A 26,180-nucleotide genomic window follows, 5' to 3' on the forward strand; every position below is an offset into this window, starting at 1 on the left:
AGATATTGGGGGCATGTAGATAAAGAATCATAGCACAATCATAATTTATTCCCTTCTTTGAGAAAAAATAAATTCAAATGCCGAAAGTAAGATTAACCTTAGAAACCATTAAAAAATTTTTCCCTTCCTTTTGGGTTAACAGTTTGCCTATATATACTGGTAGATTTGGAATCAGAAGACCTAGACTTACTGGCGTTGTCATAATGTAAACTACCAGACTTTTCTGGGTCTTGGTTGCCTCATATATTAAAACAAGGACTTGCTACTTGAATAACTCTAAGGTCTTTTTCAGCCCGAAATCATGCCCCTCCCCCCAATCATGATATATTTCCACTGTATTTCTGATAGCTCGTCATAATGCATTGATGAATCTTTCCCTACCTTCTTGCTTTGAATTTTTTCTTCGACCCACTGAAATCAGAATTTTAATTCTTAAGTTCATAAAAATCTTGCTGGCAGACAAAGGCTATCACTGACCTCACTGCAAAAAGCCAACGGACTCTCAGTCCGAATGGTACTTAATCTCTCTAGAGCACCTGACAGTGACATTTTCTTCTTAATACTATACTACCTTGACTTTGCTTACATCACCTCTCCTGTCTGTGATAGTTCTCTAGCACTAGCTCATCCTTCCTCAGCCAGCTCCTGATAAGCTGGTGACCACGGTTCATTCCCAAGCCTTCTGCTCTTCTCGTTCTCTATGGAAAAATCTCAGTCCTACACTTTTGATCGTGACTTATAGTTCATGGGTTTAAAATCTCTCACCAAGAGATTTTGCATAGTCGAATGTCTACTGGACATCCCAACCCCAAATTGAACACGATCAGAACTGCGTGCTCCCCAAATCCTTCTCTTCGTCCTATGCAGTAGTCCCTTCTTATCCGGGGTTTCTCTCCATGGTGTTAGCTAAGCAAGGGCAACCAGGGTGCAAACTTATTAAAAGTCCAGAAATAAACAATTCGTAAGTTTTAAATGGTGCACCATTCTCAGAAGCATGGTGACATGTCCTGCTGTTCTGCTCTGACCTGTCCGGAATGTGAATCATCCTTTTGTCCAGCATCTCCACGCTGTACGCTACCCGCCCCGTCAGTCACTTAGTAGCTGTATCTGTTATCAGACCGGCTATTAGAGATCACATTCAAGTAACTATGACACTGTACTGTTATAATTGTTCTATTTTATTAATATTGTTGTTAACCTCTTACATGTCTAATTTATAAATTAAACTCTGACATAGCGATATATGTATTAAAAAAACCCAGGATATATAAGGTTTGTACTACTCATGGTTTCAAGCATCTATAGGGGTATTGGAACATATCCTCTGCAAAAAAGGGAGGGCTACTGTATTCTGAATCTTTACATCGCTAGACATCATTTAGTTCAAGGAATAGCCCCGACACCTAATTCAAATAAAAAAGAAACTTACTTTAAGAATACTACAGGCAATCTCAAGGGTTTTCAAGTACAGGAGATAAGGAAAAGCCGGGCCCCACAATGACTAAAACTCGAAATTTTAAAGCCAGAGTTGAGGCTGCCTTCACCACCTCTTAGGGAATCAAGGTCTGTTTTATCTCCTACACATCTGCTCCAATCTTCCAATTGGCTTCCTCTGACTCTTCTATTTTTTTCATTATTTCAGTGTCATATAATGATTTATCATTCCCGACTCATCATAATTCTTCAGCCCAAGCAGCTATCAACTGCAATTTCATTTCTTCTTAGTTTATTATATTTATACTGTTATTCATTTTATATTATACCTTTTCATATAAAATTCGTGGTGACTTACTGTTCCAATCAATCTGATAATATTTAAACTCGTTCCCTCGCTTGTAAATGGCAATTAAAACACTACCTACTACGTAGTGTTACAAGGATTAAATACAATCATTTTGGTAAAAGACTTAGCAGACTGCTTGAACTGCAGTAAACTGTCAATAAATAACATCATATGAGATGCCAAATCAGACTGGCTGGGTGATAGTAACACCTGGCAGGCTGCACTGAGGTCACTACTTAAGGCTGTGGTCAGACTACATAGGAAAGAAGGCGCTAATTGTTTATTGAATATGTAACTGGGCACCACTATGCTCTAGAGAGAATGAGGAATGATGCCATGATTAACTGGTTATCTGACAAAAGTAGAAGCCGGTATAAAGATGGGGTTGAGAGAGATACAAAACCGTGCTTTAGAAAATGAATCTCTCTTGGTTTTAAACTAAAATGTTTATATTGTTCTGCTAGCTTGAACCTCATCTTTTGAGATTTTGACTATACCCCCAATTTAGAATCTAACAAACCTGACCTTCTTTTACCTACATTTATTACCCATACCTTCTCTATAGCTTATACGTAATTATTTTAGCTACATGCTGACTAGTTCTTCACTGAGAATTAGTTTCCATGTAATTGACAAATAGAGGAATCTTGTCCTATAATGAAAAGCTGTGAAAGATTTTATTCCCAGCATGTTAACGATTTGAAGTAACCAGAGGCAAGAGTTCGCATTGTTTAAGAAAAAATATAAAACCCTACAGGAGGGTTTTCCTTTATTGCAAGTAGTGGTTACTTTACTGGCGTGAAGAACTCCTTGACTTTCCTCCATGTTAACCTGTCTTGGCAGGCTGCAAGGAAGACATCTCTTCACTATAAAAATAAAATGAAATACCTTAATTGATGAATTATATCTTATACTTTCAGTTTTGATTGAACTGATGATCTCCATTAGAAGTAAATGTCTTCAAGGAGGAAGCATGAATCCCTCAGTTTACAGCTGCAAAGTATGGTCTGAGTCTAGGTTTAAGTCAGGGGTATTTGACAGTGCTGGAATTTTGATTGATAATTGTTAGGGCTACATTTACTAACTTAATTTGTAAGTGATCTGTACCAATACTACTTTTCCCATCAGCCCTATTTGCTTAATGTCTGATTTTGCAGAATGTGAGATTTTCAGGAAAACATACACAGCATTATGACAGAAATGACTATATTTTAGATTTTGCTAATTCAGCTTTTGTAATACATCTCTTAATAACCAGTATTAACTTTTTATTCTTGAAACACAAGCACCTACAAGAACCTATCTATTTTTATGTTGGTCAGTATCTTTAAATATAAACAAACATTCAAGTATTTTGGATGATGATTTATCTCTCTACTTTTCATAAATTTCCCTTCTAGAAACAGAAACGCCCAAATTAAAGGGGTTCTCAATGTTTATTCAAAAGACAGCAATTTTCAATTTTCTTTTTCATAGGAGTATGTGGTGATTAGGTTATCTGATTAGCTCCCAAAAGCCTATTTAATTCCTAGTGAATCTTGTATATGGAACATCTGAAATGAAAAATTAAAGAAAATGGGATTATTACAATACTAGTGGTTAAGTTGCACTGAAAGGCTAAGCTAAATGCCGTTTTTAAATTTATCAGTAGGTCGATAATTAGGAAACAGTGAATTAACTGAAAAATGAATTCTATTCTGATCTTTTCAATCAATGATTAAGTTCTTAATAAGATTTTGGTATCAGTTTCCAGGTTTAAAATACAAAGATCTCACTGCATAGTTTAGGAAACAGGGCAGCACTGATTGAGAAATACTCAAGACATCTCCCATATCTATCCTGACACTATTTCAATATTCCCACGGAAAAGCAAAAATCTATTTTAAAACTAGATTAATAAATCATGCCTGTTATCTTTAAAGCAATCATTTAAAAAAAATGCTAAGTGTTCAAACAACCTGTTTTAGAGTACACTACACATGGGAAAGGAGAAGATGACTTCAAAATAATGTCAAATCAACTTCCCTTAAATTAGAGATTTCATGTTTTTAAAGCCTAACCAATGGGGCATGCAAGAAAATTTATTAGAGCTGAACTACTTGTAAAAGAAAAAGTACAACTTCCTGTTCCACAGATGAAGAACTCATCCACAAATGAGTTATTTTCAAAACTGACAAGAGTTGACACTTTATGACGAAAAGTAGCTGAGACTGAAAGTGACATGAAATCTTTGTGCCTTTAAGTTTTAACAAATCACAAAACTGAAATGTAAGTGAAAATCATCTTTGCTTACTGACCACCTAAGTACAGAAGATAGATATGAAAACTGTAGTTTTGTAAGAATGACATATACTTATTAAATGAATCCAAAAAATATGTAAACAGTTACGAGAGCATAGAAGACAATGTAGTCCTAAATGATATAATGCATAAAGTTATTTTAAGCAACGTATCATACAGGCATGTGGTAATATTAAACAGAATCAAAGGTCCACAACAACAAAAAACACGCTGCATTATTTAAGTACAGAACAAGGAGGGTTTACTTTACTATTAACACAGGATTTCTTTCATACAATAGAGTAACACCAGAGCAAAAAGCACATTCCAAGTCAGAAAAATTTTATGACTAAATTCCACAGACACTAGTCAAGGTAGGCTGCTACAAAAGGAAGTGATATGATCCAAATATTTTGGAAAAGATTACTTTGCAGTTCTGCGACCTGTGGGAAGAGAAACTGATGCAGTAAGATCAGCTGAAAAAGCAAATACAGAAGATGATCCACTATTTGTAAATTTTATTTTATTAATTTCAGTATAGAACAAAACTCACTCTGTTTGTAAACAAAAAACCTTTCTAGTCAATGGTAGTCATCATTATCATTTGGCCGTCTTGTTTTTCAGAGTACAGAGTGTTTTATAAATGCAAACCCCATTACAGCTGGTAAATACAACAGCAATTCCAAATGTTGAAAATACTAGTAAGAAGGGTTTGATTCTAAAGGAAATAAAGGTACTTAAAAAAAAAAAAATCTCCAAAATAAAAAATCAGGAAGCAAATGGCGATGGTGTGAATGGCCACATGGGATGAGAATAAGAATGATCCTGAAGGTTAACAAGTGAACCATGCAAAACAGGGAAAATACTGTGCCTGTGCAAGCAGCAAAAGGCACTCTGGCTCAGAAAAATCAGAACGTGTAGTTAGATGGTTAGTATAAAAACCAGATGCCTACTGGTCTCACTGTTAACTTAAGAGAAGGGTAGTAGTTTGAAAACGTAAAGACTAAGAATGGTACACAGTGCTAAAGATGAGATTTCTGTTACAAGTCAGAAGTTCATGGTTCAGAGGTTCAGACTTGCAACTTAATCAAAATGAGGAGTGCATGGTCAGGTCTGTGGATCCCACAGCTGCTGTTAATGTTACTATGTGTTAGGTACTTCCTTTTCTCATTTTATTCTTAGTATCATCAGCCTTATTTAAGAGAGGGGAAAAAATGGAAGCAAAGAGAAATTAAGTAATTTTCCTAAGGTCACAAAAAAGCTATTAAGTGTCACAAGTGGGATTGGAACTCAGGAAACAGGCTTCAAAAGCTGCACTCTTAACCACCAAGGCACACCGCCTCCCACTAAGCGCACCACCACCCACTAAGGCACACTGCCACCCATTTGGGAGCTCCCTAAGACACCTGGAATGACTACAGGGGGTGAAAGGTAGTGCCTCAACAGAATTTCAATAAAGATAAAAGTGGTCTATTTTGGAAAAAGGATCTCTTGGTCCTGTATTCACATGGAGAGAAAAGATACAGAATCTATGATAACACAGAGAATGAGAGTATATTTACATTTAAAGCTTCTAAAACTGATTCCTTTTTGCTACAAATCTATGTAGGGATTGCAGGCAGTAGTGGATTGCTTTTTAATCGCTTTGGAATTAAAATAAAAACCTTTATAAACAGCATTCTAGAACCTTTAATGAAAATGTACACATACACATTAATTATAGGTAAGATGATTAGGGCATAGGGTAGAATAGTAGTAATAAGGGGAAACAGTGAAAGCTGAGGAAGATATTTCAAAGGAAAGGAAGAAGAGGAAAGTAGAGAAGGCTGAGTGACTAATGAAAGGTGGCAGTGTTCTCAAAGAGGGTTAATACTGGACAGAAAGGCAGAGTTTAGAAAGCAAGCGTGTTGAATGTGAAATCTATGGGCCACAGAGAACACTGCTCAAGTGATCAAATGAGTGTCAGAATCTGCAAGATGAACAAGGTTCAAGTACAAGAGTGGCTCTTTGTCAGACTGCCACGTATGACACAGCTTGGCCCTGCAACCTCAACAGGAAGCACAAGAAGCCCACGCTAGGAAGAAACTACTTCAGTTTGAAAGTCCTCATCTTGCCCATACCTAGTGTCTTTGGTTTATTCCCCACACGTAGTGTCTTGATTTCTTTGACCCTCTGTTGTCCAGACTCCTTGAACAGGTTTTCTGACTACCTGGTACCTGAGCTGAGCTCTGTCATAATAGAAATGTCAGAACAAGAACCCACTGAGGATGAATAGAGCTGGAGAGAGACGGAGACTGAACATGAGTAGTATTCCCTAAGAATTACTCCAAATTCCATGCTGATCTTTTCAAGCAGTCAGAAAATGGAACTTCTTTTATGAAAACAATTACTAGAACTCTAATAGCAATATTTATCAATCTAAGATGGAAATGTTTTAAATTATTGTTTAAAAGGTAAGAATCAGTGCAAGGAGAAAAATTTGTGTTAATCTACCACTTATACTGAGAACTCTCTCATTATTCTCAGACCTATTACTAGAAATCACACATTTTTACTGCAAGCAGGAAATCCTACACCCTGCTACTTACAATTAAATGAATACTCCTCTGCATTAGCACAGTTACTTAAGAATAAATGCAGCAATATTTATTCCTATCATTTATTCCTATTATTCTAAGTAATGTTTTTTAGGACCAAAATATTTCACTTGATCATTAGCTCTAATCAAGGCAGGTCACTCCTTAGTTCCTTGAAGGTCACTAAAATCCAGAACAAGAAATAATTAAGGGCTACATGGCAGTAAATTTTTTTCAAAAGACATACAAAATGGAAAAATACAGAAGAAAAAAATCCCCTAGATTTTCTAGTTCCAATACGGTCACAGCATAATATGAATAAGATAGAAGAGTATTCTTAATTGAACAATCTAACCAGCTTTACCCTAAAATTCCTAAGGAGTAAGAATAACTTTGAATTTTGCTAGCAAAGCATAAGATAAGATGAATAAGGAAGATTCGACCCTTTTTAAGGGTATAAAAGGACAATTTTTTTTTCCTGAAAGGGCATACATAGAAACTATTAATATAGTACCTACACTTTCCAATTTGCTAAGCACTACAAAAGACTGAAATGCTAAGTAAGCTACTTTTTCTCTTTCCTGAATGGAAAAAATTATTAATGTTTAAAGTTTACTGTGATTCTTGCTGTAAATATGGAAGAGGTAGGGCACAAATCAGCACCCGAGTAAAGACAAATTGGCAATGGGGCTCACAATTTTCTAAGCCATTTCTATTAGCTTTGATAAAATTTTTAGGATATTCACATCTTCTCAAGAGTATTCCAGACTTACTGTCTCTGCGAATGTTGATACCCGGAAATAAACATAATACCTGTTAGAATGTGTTTACGTAGGGAGTAAAGAAGAACTATTATTTATTTTGTTCTGGATATTGTATTTCTATGACTGCAGTTAAGATCAAATCACCCCTAACTTCCACTGAGCTATAAGTCAACTGAAACCCCAAGTCCAGTCTGCTCACCTGCTAAGTGACTGCCTTTTGCACAGCAGCTGCACTGTACATCCCATTCAAATTCATACCTTAGCAAAATTACAAATAATTAACATGCTATCACACTAAAGAATTATTCTCAAAGTAAAAAAGGATGATTCTCAAAGTTGCAGAGTATAAAACAAAATGTTAAATGTTTGAATAACACTTGTTTTTATATCTTCATGTCAGTGGAAGAATTCCACTTCCAACATCCAAGCATCACATGCTATTGTCACATTACAACCTGTTTCACGGTCCCGGTACTCACATTTACTGTTTTAATGCTGAGTTAATTTACTATTTATTATAATAATTTAATATAAAATTTTAATGCACAGTAATCTTGCTATAATTATATAATTATTAAATAAACATTTAATACATGAAATAATATAATTATATAACAATGTTTCACATAAAATATTACTGTATAATAAAACATTATAGATAAGATTTAATTATACAGTAGATAATATTACATATAAAAGTATGTTAAAGTTATTATATGACCATTACTTTCCTTTCTAAAACTTACAGGGAGTACTCTACTCCAAAGACTTAGGTGTCTCATAAATAAACTCTACAAAGGCAGGCAATGCCTTTAAAAATTAATAATATCCTAAACTAATGGGTATGATCTTTTAAAAAAAATATATACTCTGTCTTATATTCTCTACTCCCTTTCTTCATTTGAAGGATAATTTCTTGGGTTCACACTATGTTATACTTTTATATTCTGAAATCCTAAAAACTCTAATGGATTCATTATCACCCAGAATATAATAAGCTTTTTTCCCCTTCTTCATTTGAAACATGGATAAGACACACTTTTGTAATACTGGTCAAAAGAACTGGTAAATTCTTTTTTAGTAAGTTTAACAAGAGGTACAGGTATCTGAGTAACTGAAAATAACTTTAAAATCACATACAAAAGGTACAAAGGACCTCTTGATCTGCTGTTTTATTCATGTAACTTTTCTATATTTAAAAAATAATTACAAACTGCTATCGAATAACTATTTCCTTTAGTATTCTTTATTGGGAAGATGTGAAAATTCTAGGATAATGAAAGTGTCATCAGACTAGATGTTCTTCCAGGGAAACAGAAATACCATGTGATAGTTACTAAGCCTAAAACTCGTTTAAAAAAGCCATTCTACTATAGTGCTTACTCTACGCTATTGCAAAATGTTGCTAATTTGTAAGCAAAATGACTGTAAATTAGAAAATAATAAAGCCTAATTAAAAAGGCTACAACTTAAATTATTAGTTTTAAAGAGTTACAAGTTCAGCAGTGTCCTCTCTTTAGTATTAGAACAGAATCCACAAAATGTAAGTACACAGCAGCAAGAAAGGGTGATGATTCTGATGGAATAAAAATTTTGATGGAATAAAAGAATAATGCTTAAAAACTACTTGAAGTCTATTTTATATACTCTGCTATTTCAGTTCATATGAAACTGGTTTAAGAAAGAAACTTCCTAAGTAGATAGTCTCTTCCTCAGCTCTCAGAAATGTCTGTCAGCTTTGCCTTGCAAAAGATTCTAAGTCAAATGTAAAGTAGACTCAAGATCGAGCTGACTTCCAAAAGAGCTTTCAGCTATGGGTATTATAAGGTACACATATTAAGAAGCTCTATCATTGTCAAACTGGAAATAACATGTTAATCCTCACATGTAAAAACTTTATACTTGAGAAAGCAGCAAGCCCCAACATCTTGTTCCTACTAGCAACCAGAAAATCTTTCTTTTTAAATTTCAGGGTATTTTTGCCTAATTATAAGGGAAAGGCAACCTCAATCTCCAATTCTTTGCCATAGCACAACTCCAGGCTATGAATCAAAAAGAGTTATATTTTTGAACAGTCTGAGGAAAATAAAAATTTGGGACATAATAGAAACATAATAAGAAAACATGATCATACTGAACGTATATGCTCTCATACACTGCAGATAGCTGTGTAAATTGGTACAATCCTTTTTGAAAGCAATCTGTCAAAAGGTTTCTAGAATCATTAAATTATTTATGACCTTTGATACAGTAATTCCACTTCTATAAATCTATGCTCAAGAAATAGGCTTAAAAATAAAAAGGGCTAGATATACATTAATATGTCTCCTGCAACATGATTCAGACTACAGAGAACCCACTGGGAACAATCTATCGATATGTTTAAGAACATTACAATACAGACACTGGATGGAACCTTTATACAGGTATTAAAATAATGATGATAAAAAAAAGATTTTGGAATATATTAAATAGAAAGTGCATGAGATAAAATTCAAATGCATATATAATTATTTTTAGGGTATGCAAAGAAAAAAGAGAAAGGAATTAAATTTAAATACTCTTATTAACTGTACTATGAATGCAGGTTAATGTGTGACTATCTTAATCTTTTTGCTCTTTTTCCAGTTTTCTTAAATGTTTGCTGAAACTTGTATAAGAATATACAGAATGTGTAAAAACAAGTAAAAACTTGATTTGAAAGTAATCAAGAGTAGGGAAAGCATAATTTAATTATTTCTATAATTATTCTGACTCGAATATATATCACAGATTGGAGTAAAATTCAGTGTAAATACATTTTTAAAATAAAATATATTTGTTTAATGTGTACAAAGGTCTTGTTATAAACCAATTTGACCTAAAAATGTCTCTGATGAGTAGTAATTTAACTATTTTAAAAATAAGATTTTATCCGATAATTCTTTCTTATTATAGTATTACTAGATGTATTCTTCCTTATTATAGTATTACTAGATGTATACTTTTTGATAATCTACATTTTCTTATGCCTGTACTTGTAGCATAAGAACCAGCTAAAGAACAAAGACTTCTCTTGGCAAAGATTTGAGGAAGATGAAAAATAAAGACAAATTATCGCAAGCATAAGAACCAAAAATATATTATCAAACAGAAATTAATAATTCCACAAAAAATTCCTATGAATAAACAAAACTAAGACAGTACTAATCATAAGAAAATTAATATTGTCATTTACTACTCACCAAATACTATAACTAGATAAATTCATTATCTAACTAAATGTTCTCATTACTCACCATTTGATTTATAACATTAAGACATTTTAGGTGCATTTCGTAAATGTCTATTTCCTCCAGTTACAGAAAGTTCTCTGAGAAAAGAATGTTTTACTCGTTGCTTACTTCTACCCTTCTTGGCACATGGTCCATATCAGCTGCTTAATACATGCTAAATGAACCTGACTCATTACAGATAGGGTAACTATACACCCTGAACTGTCTGAGACAGTCCTGGTTTTGTCTGTGGTGGCAGCATAATTACAAATATTGTACCCTTTCACTTTCAAAGTGTCCTGATTTGGACAATAAATTATGTGGAAAACAAATTAAAATTCTTTCTAACTATCAGTATAATTTCCAAAACACAAAGAATGACTGGATTAGGGCACCTTTAGACGGAGTAGCTGAGATGAAAAGAGCAGATGAGGAGCAGAACTGGTAGAACCACAGACCAGCGAGCTCTCTTGCCACTTCTGTTGCTTGGTCTCAAGAGAAAGCAAGTCTTACATTTAGAGATTCTTCCAAAGTCTGGTTCTCCACTTTAACCAGCACAGAAGGAGCTCTTATTTCAAGTGGGGAAACAAGGAATTCAGAAGGCTTACACTATATCAAGCGTTAAACCTTTTATAGCTCCACATTAGCTATAGAAAAATTGCCATGAATCTGTGTATTCAAAACCACCTTTTCGAACAGCTTTCATTGATTTTTCTAGTGGTATAATTAGAATAGCTTTCGTTGTTATTTTTCTTTCCATAGAAGAAAGATTTTAAAAGACCAATCTTCAGGAAAAACAAAAAACAATTAATAAGGTTTCACTGACCTCTGAAATATTTTTATTGGCACATAAATACATTGAATTAAAATATACATTTTGTTACGGGCTGAATTATTTTGCCTCAAAGAGGCTATGTTAAAGTCCTAACCCCCAAAACCTCAGAATGTGACTAGATTTGGAGACAGAGTCTTTAAAGAGGTACTTAAAATTAAAATTAGGTCCTAAGAGTGGGCCTTAATCTGGTATGACTGGTAAAGGGATTAGGACAGCAATACATGCCGAGGGAAGACCACGTGGAGATAAAGGGAGGACTGCTACCCACAAGCCAAGGAGGCCCTCGGAAGAAGCCGCTCTGACAACACCTTGATCTCGGACTCCTAGCTTCCAGAATTTTGAGAAAATAAAACTGTTAAATCATGAGGTCTACGGTGCTTTGTTATGGCAGCTCTGGCAAACTAATACACACTTCTAGACACATGTCTAAAATTCGGAAACAGAAATAAACAGGATTTTAAAAAAGACAAGGTTAAAATCTGTAAGACAGGTTTTACATAGTCTAAGTTCTAAATTTTTAAACTAAAAATTTTTTTCAAATAGGAATTTAAGGGTAATTTCAATGTTCAACAAGAGCCTAGGAGTCAAATTTCAAGCAAACAGATAAAAATAAGTAGAATCTAATTTTGATGAGTCGAAGCAAAATTCAGATTACAAGTAAATACTAGATCTTTCCAAATTTGTATAATTTCTCATTCTCCATAAAAATATGCATAACTCAGGAAACTAATATTTTGCAAATAACTAATGCATATTACAAAATGATGCATGATAAAAAAATTAAAAAAAGAAACAAAGAAACATCTATTCAAAAGGCAAGAAAGGCCACTAAATTTTTACGTAACAGAGAGCAAAAAGTTAACTGATATAGTTTTAGCTTTCACATGCAATTAACCTTTAAGAAACTATCGCTTGAGTTTTGGTATAGTACTAAAGAAAAATATTCACAATTATCTGAAAAGGCTATTAAAATACTCTTCTTTTTCAATTACACATTAGTGTGAAGCTGGACTGTCTTTATGTATGTCAAACAAAGCACAAGACTAAATGCAGAGACAAACGTGAAAATTCAGCTGTTTTCTTTTAAGTCAATCTTTAAGAACGCTGCAAAATTATAAAACAATGCTATTATTATGATTTTTGTTTTGAAAAATTTATTTTTCATAAAATTGTTATTGATGTAAAAATACAATAGTCATTGCTGTTATTTGTAAATGAATTAAGTTTTAAACAACTTCTCAGATTTAATTTCTTTGTTTTTTGCATCTCTGTGGTAGCTCTTATGTGCAGAACCTATGCTCAGACGTGCTGGTGTGCAGTTTTGGGGTGTTTTTGTTGTGTTTTAGATGTTCAGCTTATTACTGTTCAAGGGGAGAGATCTAGGGACATCTCTTACTCCACCATGTTTCTTCAGTTTTAATTTCTAATACAGTAAATATTAGTAGCTCTAACTTACATAAACAAAAACTCTTTGAAGTCATTGTTATGAAATGAATTGTGTCCTCCTCAAAACTCATTTGTTAAAGCCCTAATCAGCAATGTGACTGTATCTGAAAGATACTTTCAGGAGGTAACTCAGGTTAAAGGAGAGCTAAGGGTGGGGCCCTAATCCTATAGGATGGGAGTCCTGACAAGAAGAGAAAAAACACCATAGATCTCTTTCTAAGTGCGCACAGAGGAAAGGTCACGTGAGGACACATCAAATTGATGGCTGGCCACAAGTCAGGAAGAGAGGTCTCACCTGAAACCAACCCTGCAAGCACCTTGATACTGGACTTCTATCCTCCAGAAAATGAAAATAAGTCACTCAACCTATGGCATTTTGTTATGGCAACCTGAGCAGACTAATACATACAGTCCTCAACAATTTTAAAGCTTAAATGGGGTCCTGAGACCAAAAATTTTGAAAATCACTGAATTAGACAATAACCATTTGGTTTGTGTGAATCAAAATGTTTGTAAACAATCTTCTAACTTCATAGGTACAATTTTGAAAAGTAATCATAATTCTCATTAGCTATTCAAAACAGGAGAAAATTAAAGGCATCTTTAAAATAGCCTTATTTTTACTTGATGTATATAATTATACACCATTTGAAAGCATATTAAAATGGTGAAACAAAATATGAAAGAATTAACACAGGATACTAAGGCACTGGCTTTTCATTATTAGAAAACCAGGCTTGTCGATGTGTTTGGTTACTACATACTGATTCTTAGAGTATTTGTTAAGTCTATTAACTTTCTGAATATAAAATCAGACATAAACAAAAGAGGAAGCTTTTAGTTTTGCTTTATGAGAAAAATAATAACCAGACACATTACAAGATGACACAAAGAAATCAATAAGTAGATTGATAAACACACTAAATGCAATTTTTTAACCACATAAAACTTTAGCACATGCAAAAATAAAATATTTTACTCTCCTAGAACTGTAGCTGATATAGCAAAAACAGTAACAGGGCTGTGGAAGTCACTAAGTATGAAAAATGTAATAGTTATGGGCCTTTTAGTAATTATTAAGTTATAAAAGCTTAGATGAGTAGAAAAAACAGCATTTACCTCAATGAGTTTGTGAATTTCATAAACACAAATATGTTGCTGGGTTGCTCTTTGAAAGCATATAAATTGTGCACTCAAGTACAATGGTTTTATGTATAGTAATACTCTAACCTAAAAATCAACCAAAACACTTAATTTCTAAGGCTCTAATGCTACAGTCAAAATTACATTTTAATAAATTTCATTTCATGTAACTTTGTATGTAAAGAAAATACTAATTCAACTTGAGCTAACTTCTCTGGGTTCAATGTTTGTATGAAAAATAATTATGCAGGCCATTTGGAAAAGTATAATCAATCCATGGGCATGCAAGTATCAATTTTATCTTATGAGAATTTCTCCATGTTCCAGTTACTTCATTCCTTATTACATGCTGCAAAAAGCAGTAATAATTTTTATTGCCAAATATCACTTCATAAGATACCAGGTGGCTTTCAATATTTACCATATAAGTCATGCATGAAATTTAAACATTACAAAAAATGACTTACCAGTTGACACTCCTGAAATATGCACATTTTCAGAATGTTCTGCAAGAGCACCATTTCCTAAAATTAAACATAATGAATAAACTAATTTCCAAGATAAAATTCATAAAATTTTTTCAGATTCTCCCTTTAAAGAAAAACAACTACATAGAGCTACTTGTAATACTCAGACACTACATTAAAGTTTCTTATAATAAACCTTCACAACAATATGACAGGATCAAAATTTTAGTAGTAGTAGGGAAAACAAAATATTTTGGAAATCATAATGATGCAGTGTAATCTATAAAGGTCAAATGTACAGATGTGATTTAAAACCAGAAAGAATTTTTGATCAAGTTAATAAGCAAAAGAGAACTCTGTACTACTACCAGAAAAGAGAGAACCATGTACTTTTCAAAAACAGTGTTCCTCCAAAAGCATGCTCAATCAGTCCACAACGTACTTGCTTACTGCTAGGGTCACAAATGTTGATACCTAAAAAAATAATAAATAATGTCCCGCCTCATCTTTTTCAAACTTTTCTTAACACCAACTCTAATAGTCTTAAGAGGAGGAGCAGAATTACACATTATTTTGCTGGCCTCTGATTTTCTACATCTCCTATCACAAAGTTGGGCACATGAAACCATTCAAATAACTTCCCAAACTGTGCATCGCCTAATAAAATAAATGTTTTTAAAAAGCTCCTACTTAAGGTACTGGGGATATTTACTTCTCTGAATAAATGTAAACAGTGTCGTTCGGGTATTTAAAAAATTTTTAAGTTTGATTTTACTATAAATTATTTCCATCTGTCTCAGTTCTTTCTTTTCTTGTACAAATTTGTTCATCTTTACTTCTAAAGTTTTGACTCTCTCCACATTTTAGGTTGATTTAGCATCACAAAAGCTCAGGATCCAGCTGACAGAGAAAGAATTCTCCTTGGAGTGGGGTAGGGAAGAAAGCTAGGCAGGATAACCTTAGAGAACTAAAAGCTGAATTGTCTTTGATGGTTGTCTCTCAACCATTACATCTTTTTCTCTGCAGAAAGCAAATATCATAATTAACAATTTTTCTTTTACAACCATCACATTTTTATGATTGCCTGATTACTGTACACAACCCCCACTGTACTAAGCTCTAGGAGAGCTGAATCTGTTTATTTGGCTCAACACTGTATGTAGTTCCTGGAATAGAGCAGGTGCTCAAAGATCTGATGAATGAATAAATGAGGGAGGTCATGATGATTAAATGAAATCATGCCAATTAAGCACCTGATACAGTGCCTGGCACATAGTGCTGAATAGGTAGTCATTTTTTTTTAACTGTGTAAAATATATTATTATTATTATTATTACTAAAGAATAAAAGTGAGAAAACATTTTTAACTTTACAGCTATATCCTTCAAAATGACATTTGCCCCTCTCCATAAAGAAATGGTGAAAATGGTGACACAGGTGTGTAAGTCTTATTTGGTACATCAATAAATCTGATAAGTTATTTAAGAATTGCATATTAATGCCATATAAGCCATGATTCATCTTTTCCAGCAATGCTTATGTAATTGCTAATGACAGAACTGAAACTACCATAAAGACATAAGAAACTGATTTAATAAAACTAAAAAGATTTGCCAAAAGTCAGTATAAACTGCCTAAACCTCTGCTACTCAAAAGTAGACTAGCAGTACTGGTGACATTATGATCTTATTAGAATTGCAGATTATCAGGCACCACCTCAGATTATGAAATCAGAATCTACATTTTGACAAAATCTTTCCCCACCCTCAGTGATTTGTATCTACATTAACTTTCAGAAGAGCTGGCTTAAACCTTCTACTTCTGTATTAGATACAGCTACAATTACAGCTGTGTAACTTGCAATCCTAAAGTTTCCAATAGCCTTAAGGGAGCATATTAAATTATCCTCAGGAAAATTTTAATATTAAATATATTTTATACATTATTTTTTCCAATTTAATAAGCAGAACAGAGGCCGAAAGAAAACAGTAGCATAAAGTAGTATTAAAACTGTGAATTCTGGACTAGATTGCTAGGATTTTAATACTAGCTCAATCAGTTACTTGATGTGCAATTTGGAACAAGTTACCCAACCTCTTTGTGTCTTAATTTCACTTCTAAAATGAAGAAGATAACACCTATCTTGCAGGGCTTAGTGTAATTCTTTATAATAGAAAAAAACAATTTAATCTAAATCTTAATCAGCATGTAAATGAATAATATAGCCTTATAATAAAAATTCAATTAACTAAATTAAGTAATTCTGTATGCACTAACTTGAAAAGATATGCACATTAAGTTAAATGTTTCAGAATAACATTAGAATATGATTTAATTTTAACACTAAAATTATATATGTGTAGTTAATATACAGATGTTTACATAAGCATAGAGTATATTTATGTATATGCATTTATATATATATAAGGCTTTCAGAGTCTATACAAATTGTTGAAGAAAACTTTTGGAACTGGAATTAGAGAGGAAGACTTTTGTATACTTTTTGTATACTTCATGGATTGAATTTGTTACAAAGGGTGTGGATTTCTTTATAAATTTTATTTGTATCACTAAAAAAAGAACAAGAGAATATAGTTCATTTCACATCATTCTAAATAAGCACAAGTCTGAAATTGTGCAAAATATTATAAAATATTTTAATTTCAGAAAACAATTTTAAAACTGATGAACAATACCTTAAAACATAAAAAAAAACTAATTTATCATACATTACTCGAACTTAAAAACACTACTACTTAGAAGTTAAAGAAATCTATAATAATTTCTTTTAACATCAAATAACTATCCCCTTGGTTACATTAGATATTTCTTACTCTGAATATCACTTAAAGTAGCTACTTATTTTAGGTATACTGCCATTCTAGAAAGTATTTTTACAAAGATGCCAGTTGTATAACACAATTATTTCCATGTTAAAAGCAGAGAGTGCACCATCTTGCTTCCTTGATACAAAGCTAATTACATTCTCCCTAACTCCCCCTCTCAACCCTCCAGAAAAGAAAACCCTATAATACAAGATTTACACACATCACCACCTCCTTACTATCACCGCAGTGTAGTTACAGCAGGCATTCCAACATGTTAGGTATTCTTGCAGAAGTCACCCTTGAGAGGTAGCATATACTGGAAAAATACATAGTCTGATAAAAACATTACTTCTACAACTATACATTAGCAGCTGACTAATTAGTTAATGAACCAGCTAATTAAACTAGAATGCTAAAAAAAAAAATGGTTGAAAGAAAGAAAAAGTTTCATTATCACCAAAGTCAGGAAATAATTTTTCATGACAATTTTTTTAGTCCTACTAACCAAATACCAAAGGTGATCAATCACCCCCACTTACTATTCTTATTACCAAGGTGAAACATGGGTTTGTAGTTTTTGACTGCAATGTAAGAGAAAGAATCTTCCAAAAGAGTTTTAGGAAAAGAGGCCACAGCGCATTGAGTTCAAGCTCTGGAACCAGACTCCCTGGATGAAACCCCACCTTTATTGTTTATTTGGTCGTGAACCTTAATTAGACTACATCTCCTAACATTTGGTTTACTCATCTGAATAATCAGGATGTCTTCATTATGAGAATGTCTAAATTTATGGTCTCTGCATCTCTGCTTTGTATCTTTGTTTGTTTTTTATTTAAGAACTGAAGTTCTTGACAGCTAATAAATACAGCTAAGACTTGATGGATACATGCAGGCCAAGTCCTAAGGGGGGGCCTCACAAGCCTTCCCTCAGCTTATCCTTAAAACAGTTCATTTTACAGACAAGAAAACCAAAGCTTTGAGCAATTTAGTAATATTTTTAAAGAGCTAATAATTGAATGGATTGAAAATTCAAATCTATAATTATTAAGAAGTTGTTCCTAACTTTTAAAAAAGAATTCAGGTTCTATACCAATTTCCATGACATTAAGAAGTCTGTGTTCCTACTTTTAAAAAGAATTCAGACATGAATAAATTTCTTGCTTGTTACAGTACTTAATCAACTTCAGAATTAAAACCTACAGCTATTCTAATCTGTATGGGGGAAAATCCAGGGTTTAAAAGTTAATGAGTGGCAGTTACAAATAACTTATATGCTCAGCATCCTATAATCACATTTCCACTGTGCAGAGAGAACAGTAATTGAACATAAATATGTACATACACATACATATAACTTAAAAGGAACATCGTTTCTGCTTTACTATACTTAAGGAAAAAGTCCAAAATCCTAATATGGGTTTACCAACTGTCCACAGTCTGGTTCTTCCTAACTACTTAAAAAGCTTCGTTTCCTGTGTTCTGCTTTCCTGCTCTATCTCTTCTCTCCAGAAATACCGGATTCCTTTTAGAAGTGTCAGCTGTCTCTCTTGACTTTAGACTTTTCTTTAATATTATTTCTTTGGTGAGGCATCTCCTGCTTCCCCCATACTAGGTTAGGTCACTCCGTTACAATCTCCTACAATACCAATCCTGTCACTTTTTGAAAATTTATGTACTTGTGTTGTCTGTGTGGTGTGTATATTCCCGCCAGCTCTTACTCTTGGGGGCAGGGAGTGTGGTGTGGTGATGGGACGTGGCTGGGTTTGTTCTGTTTTCCCAGCCAGTGACGGGGACAGAACATAACACATAATGTATCAGTTCAAATAAATGAATGAACGGTGGGTTGATACATAAGAGGTATTGTCTCTGCAACTGAGGAATTGACAATCTATTGAGAAAATAATAAAAACTATATAAAACAGAAGCAAACAACACAAAAATATAAAATTAGCAAGCTTCTTACTCACGTGGAAAGTCTTAGAGGCCTTTCTACTAACAACTGGAATGGAAGACAGGGGTTCCCACGATGGTTACTAAAATTAGCTAATGCAATTAGACAAGAAAAATAACTATAGGCATAAGAACTAGAAAAGAAGAAGGAAGTATTCCACCATTTACCTAAGCGACAGCCCGATAAAACTTTCTGTTATTCTTTCTCATACAAGTCTTTCAATGACCATTTTGTTGTGCTCAACTCAATCTTGAGTTTTCTTTTTATTAGTATTATTTATAATTTATCCTTTCATTTTGGGAATATATTCTTAATTAGGCTGAAGTCACTAAGCAACTACTTTCTTTAGATTTCTCTGCAATTCATTCCTTTTGGGGTTTGTGATTTTAATAACCAGAAATTTTGAGATCATAACCTTCCTGGATTATCTTTCCTTCTAGATATTTATATTGTAAAGATATATTAACATTTTTGTCTAAATTAATTTTGAATTTACTGATCTATTGGTTTTAAGCTCTAATTGTGCCCAATCTCTCCCTTCCTCTTCTTCTCTCAAAATTCATGTACTGAAGCCCTAACCTCCAGTGTGACTGTATTTGGAGATAGGGCCTTTAAGGAGGTAATTAAGATTAAAGAAGTCTTAAGGGTAGGAACCTAACCTGATAAGACTCATTTCCTTAAGAAGAAATATCAGAGATCTCTCTCCACCTCTGCACAGAGAGGAGGCCACTGAGAACACAGCCAGAAGAAGACTGCAAGCCAGGAAGAGAGATCTCACCAGAAATCAACCTGGAAGAGACTTTGATCTTGGGACTTCTAATCTCGAGAACTAAGAGAAAATAAATTTGTGTTGTTTAGGCACCCAGTATGTGGTGTTTTGTTACGGCAGCCCAAGAAGGCTCATACAAACAGAGCTGGCCCAAGATATTGGTGCATCCCTTGGAAGTGTATGAAAAATTCATTACATTCTTCTGAAGAGAGGTTCCACAGTGTCTAACAAATACCTATAATGAAATATTTCATGTAAAAAAAAAAGGTAAGAAACCCCTGGGAAATAGTTTACTATTTTCCTGATTTATTTAATTACTGGCATTCTTAAAGTATCGTTCTAGAGCTTTTTAATTGCAGCCATTCATTACGGATTTAATAGACTTTTATGAACTGGTTTGAACTACCTGCCATTTAAAATAATAGTAACGATCATTTATAACCCTGCTTTTTTGGAAATAAACATTCTAATTTTCAGACCACATTCTTAATACACATTTGGAGTCCAATGTTCTTATGTTTTGGCTTCCTATAGTACTGTTATACGATTTTATGTTTGAAAAAAAATATACACACATGCATATGCGCGCGCGCACCCACACACACACACAGGGTACTGTTACTCATGTATTTTATTCCCATAAGAACACATGAAGTATATTGCTTTTGCTTCTATTTTTTTCTTCTTGATGTATATTAAATTTCATAGCTTATTATTAAACAGTAAATAAACAGGTTCTTGATTACATTATAACATTTCTGGAAAGTACAACCAGTGGATGCGGTCAGCTTGGTACAGCAGAAAAGGTAACAAATAAAAGCAGTCTTTTTTCCTTTCTCGTTTCCCAAAAGGCAAAACGTTTCACCATGTGGGGGCCTGTGACTGGGTTGAAAGGACAGCAAGAGAAATCTGGTGATTAAAACGCTGAAAACCTTTGATGTCAACTTTAACAGCTGATGAAACTGCAGTATAGAGAGAAGGGAAAGGAAGTTACCTTTTTCAAAAATCAGCTCTTTGTGGTACAATTTACATGCAAAAAACTTACCAATTCCAAGTATAAAGTCTGTTAAGTCTAACGAATGCATGAAGTTCTGCGACCACCATTACAATCAAGACATATGACATTTCTAACATCCAGACACCTCTCTGGGCCTCTTTGAAGCCAATCCCATTCCCATACTCCTAAAGCAAGACAACTACTGATCCCATACGGTCAACATTTATAAGCAGTATGCATCAAACTGAACTCATAATCTACTACTTAATCTTCCTCCTAAAGTCATATGAATAGATACTGTTACCCCATGGTATGAAGAAACTGACTTAGGTTAAGTAAATCACCCATGATTCTTTAGCTAGTTAAGTGGTAGAATAGGCTCAAATTCAAATTTATCTTATTCTGACATTAAAAATGGAAAGTTTTCACCTAGAAATATTGAATTTTTTGGCTTCCCTTGGAAAAAGAATTTAGTAACTGTCTATATGTCTTCATGTCTGCAAATGTACTGAGCTGATCTTTTCTAGGAGAGGTATGTATTCTTTTAGGGGTTCAACAGCCCTATTACCTTCGACTGTCATTCTCACACTGATACCAGGCTCTCTTCGTTTGTGTTACCTTCCTGGTCTTTGTCAGCATTTGAATTTGTGACCTCTGGTGTTCAGGTTCCATGTGCAGAAAAATGTATGAAGGGATACACAGCGAACTGCTAACACTGTTTAACCTGATCCCTTACCCCAACCCCAAATACAGGAAGGTGGAACCGTAATGATTAGCTTTTGTTTTTGATATATTTCTATAATGTTTGAGTTATTAAAGTATATATCACTTTTGTAAGTTAATTCATTGGATTGAATATTATGTACTGAAATGTTATCTCCTAAAATATTAACACAACATAAAATTCTATAGCTACATAATTTGAAATTATTTAACATAATTAAAAAATGATCACTGGTGATGTTTCTTAATATTGACAAAATGGTATAAGAACTATCGTTTAATATAAATAACAAAGCATATTTATTACCCTCTTCTATAGCAACAGGTCACTTTAAAAAAATGTTTCTATATGTGACATTCACTAATGAGAAGACTAATATGTGGCTACAACTTTCCTATTCCTGCTGACATCACTAATAACACTCTAATGTTTATGTACAGACTAATGTAAAGAAACAGAAAGCGTTGGCTTTTGCAATTACAACAAAGATAAATGATTTTTAAAGTCTTAAACTGTAGAAAACAGCCTTTTAGAGGTAGAATTATAAAGCAGAATTTAAAAATCATAACCATTTTATATTTTAATAACATTGAAAAGAAATTACTAAACTGTTAAGATCATTAATATCATTTGCAGATTTAAGTTTTTCTTGATATTAACCTTGTTTCTTTTCCCGCATCAAATATCTATATTGTTGTCGTTTTCCTACCTTTATCATTTATGAGATGAGACAGTAGGTAGTTTGTTTCTATTTCTAGTAATATCTATGTCCAGAGAACAGGAAATTATGAGAGAGAACTATTTCCCTGATCGGGAAGACTGTTCTCAAGTTTATCAGAGGTTCTTTCATGGGAGCTAAGGACACAGTAAGTCCAAAATGGCTCTGGATCCTGGAGGTGTTCATTAGCCCCTCTCCTCACCTTCAGACCTTTCCTCTCTTCCGGTTCCTCTGTCTCCTCTTGACGACATATTCAGGTCTTTCTTGCCCATAAAAGAAAACTTCTCGCCAGTGCACCTCCCTGTTTCTGCTTTTCTATTTTGATCCTTCCTTTCTCAGTTGAACTTTTTGAAAGAATCTACACTCACTAATGGAGTCTCCTTACATATCATTTTGCTCCTGAACTTGTCTCAGGTTTTGAACGTGATGCTCTCTCTCCCGGGAACAGCCCAGTGCACTGCCACTAGGTACTGTCCTAACTCCTTCAACTCAGCTCAGGAAGCAGATCTCTATTCACCTCAGCATGAATTAGGAGTCCTCCTAAATGTTAACACAGTACATCAAATTAGTAGTGAGTTATGAGCATATTACTACCACAGTTCTTATCATCCTGTTTTGGGTTATTAATTTAACTGCCCCACACCAAATTTAGAGTGTCTTATGGGCAGAGAAAGTCTGTCCCCTTCTTTCTTCTTTCCTCTTTCCTCCTTTTTCTTTTTCACCCTCTCCCTGCCTTCCTACTCCCCAGCAACTATCTCCCAGTTCCTGACACAGAGTGAGGTCTCAGTAAATGTTTGGTGACTTTGAGTCAAAAGTTCCAGACTTTGAAATTAAACATGAAACAAACTTTGTAAAATTAACAATTTGCTTTCACGTTACCATTTGCTTAGAGGGTAGGAGAAAAGAAGGAAAAGGATGGAGAAATATAAAGAGGAACATACGCCTTCTTCCATCAATGAATGAAGTCAGAAAACCACAGGGGAAAGAGAGACTTCAGATCCCAGTCGTCCTTCAAAATGTAAAACATTTGCTAAATAATTATTTAGAGCTCTTGAGCAGCTTCAGCCTTTAGGGCTGAAAGGGGCTCTGCATTAGCTTCAGTAATGTGTTCGGGGGGTGGGGGTGGGGAATGCCAACCTGAAGTCGTGATGTTTTTACCATTTTTTGATTTTCGATGACTCCTGGGGTCTTAATAGCTTAGAGCCCACTAATTTAATAAATATATTTGAAGAATTATTTTTTTGTCTGAGCTAACGGCTGGCTTTTCACTTTCCTCTACTGAAGCTCATTTCATAACTTTCCTGCTCTTTCACAGAATCTTAACAGAGTATCTTGTAGTTTATCCTGTCAACTGGACATTTTCCTATTAAAATGTCGCATATTAAGTTGAGGATTATTCTTTTTCACACAATTTTTAAAAATTCTCTAATGTAAATATATCTATTCCCACTATATAGTTGTGTTTCCTCAAGTGAATGAAGAGAAATATAGACATTCTCTTACCTAAGTACAATGTTATTACTTTAACAAAATTAATAATAATTCTTTCACAAAATTAATAATTCTTAGTATCATTTAAAACAGCCAGGCTATAGACAGATTTTTCTGAGGATAAATGTCTTTCTACTGCTGGCTTATTTGAGGATCCAAAGTAAGTCTCAATGTTTCATTTGGTCCGTGTGTTTAAGTCTCTCTTAACCTAAAATAATACTCCCTTGTTTTCCATACTGCTGATTTATTACAGAAACCACATCAGTTGTCCTATAAGAGGCTCATATTCTGTGGTGTCACTTAACATTGTTCTTCTAGCTCAAGGGTCATCAAAATTTCTGTACAAAGGCCAGACAGTAAATATTTTAGGTTTTGTGGTCCATACGGTCTCTGTTGCAACTTTTCAACTCTGCCACTGCTGCATGAAAGCAGCCATAGATAACACTTAAATGCATCAGAGAAGCTGTTTCAGTAAAACCCAAAAGAAAACAAAAAAACAGGCAGAGGGCTGGCTTTGGCTCCAAGGCCACACTGTGCCAGCCCTCACTGTGGAAGCCTGACGTGACAGGGGTTCAACATTTCGGAGCTGGCGCTGTATACTGTGCATGCGCCACGGAAGCAGGCACGTGCTTTCTGCCTGCACTTCTCACAAGCCTCAGGTTAACTGACAGGTCCAAGCGGGGCAGCCCGACCCCTCCGCTGTGGCGTTCCCACGTGACCATTTGTCTAAGTTTCAGTAGATGAAACAGATGACCGTGGTCTGAATAAATTATTTCATTTAGCAAAATTATTTTCTAATCCTGCCATTCTTTACCTTTCATTAACTGAAATTCTGGAAAAAACTTTCCCTCAATGAATGTCATTTGCTTACTCTGAAACACAGTTCATACAGAAAAAGAGAGGAAAAATGCTTAATTCTTTCCTTATAATTTCTTATTTTCAGAGTATGGCCTACTTTTTACCACTGGTATCCAGTAACTTATTGCAGTAGGGTGGGTGGGTGTATACACATGTGTTTCTTATTATAAGTCTGTTGTTATGAACCAAGGAGTTTTTCTATATTCAGTGAATTTCAACCAACTGTCTTCGTTACTCTTTCTGATATTTACGCTCTCTCATCTCTGGCCGATGGGAGCCCTTTCACTCTGCCCTTTCTGTTCTTTTGGCTTAAACCCCTAGCCCTCGTTTCCGTGCTTGCTGATACAACAGAATGGCCCAGGCTTATCTTCGCATTTTCTGCCCCAGACTGATTTCGGCCATTTACCATTGACCCTCCGATCCTTTCAATGAACAATAGTAACATTACACTGATAAGGGTAGAAGAAGATATATAATCTTAGATTCCATGCGCAGAAGCTTAAAGAAGTATATTCTTTCTGGAAAACAAACCCTGTTTCTAACCTTAAGAAATTATTTAATTTCTCTATGGCTTAGCTTTTTGTAAAATGGAGTTAAAATAGAACCTATCTCATAGTTTTAAAAACATTATACACATATAAAGCAATGATTAGCATATAGTAAGCACTCAATAAAAATCACGTATTATTTTTATTTTTGTTAAGAGCTTTGAAAATACTGTAACCATTGATCCAATAATTCTGCTATTATTACTTAAACATAAAGAAAACAATAAAAAATTAAGATAAAAACAAAAGCATGTTAATGACAGTATTTATAAATGTAAACAAACTGTAAATCTAATGTCCGACATTAGAGAAACAATTTATAAAGAAAAAGTCATAGGGAAAAATGTGCAAGATATAATATCAAGTAATATTAATAAATCAATCAGCCAAAGATTACCATTTCTACTAGTCAAGTATGAATGCTTATTTCATTACACCCTAAACACATTTTATTCTTGTCTTTATTGAACATTTTGAACACTTAACAGAACATTTTGATTTTTACATATTTACTAAATTAGCATGTGGTATTTACTTGCATTTCTTTGTTAATTTAATTTTTGTTTCTAATTTTATTAGCCATCCAAGTACTGTTTCTATAATTACCATTTGTCCATCTACTGAGGAAGAAAATTAACATTTTATGTAGAAAATATTTGCATAAGTTATTTAAGAGCCTCACAACAAACCTTGAGGGGAGATAGCATAAAATTCAATAATCCAGCATCTCACCATTTAGAAATCTCAA

The 26,180-nt window shown here is 33.8% G+C and overlaps 1 protein-coding gene across 2 annotated transcripts in view; it reads right to left on the reverse strand.

Annotated features, from left to right (window-relative positions):
• LRP12 (LDL receptor related protein 12) overlaps positions 1-26,180 on the reverse strand; it is a 68,215-nt gene that overhangs the window by 21,939 nt on the left and 20,096 nt on the right. The window contains exon 2 of one of the 2 annotated variants that reach the window (XM_016147455.2): positions 14,549-14,605. The exons of the other annotated variant lie outside the window; for it this stretch is intronic. Coding sequence (XP_016002941.1) covers positions 14,549-14,605 — 57 coding nt within the window. The remainder of the gene's footprint in view (positions 1-14,548; positions 14,606-26,180) is intronic. 2 annotated transcript variants of the gene reach the window in all.

This window comes from Rousettus aegyptiacus, unplaced genomic scaffold, assembly GCF_014176215.1.
Source record: "Rousettus aegyptiacus isolate mRouAeg1 unplaced genomic scaffold, mRouAeg1.p scaffold_m13_p_15, whole genome shotgun sequence".
NCBI lineage: Eukaryota > Metazoa > Chordata > Mammalia > Chiroptera > Pteropodidae > Rousettus > Rousettus aegyptiacus.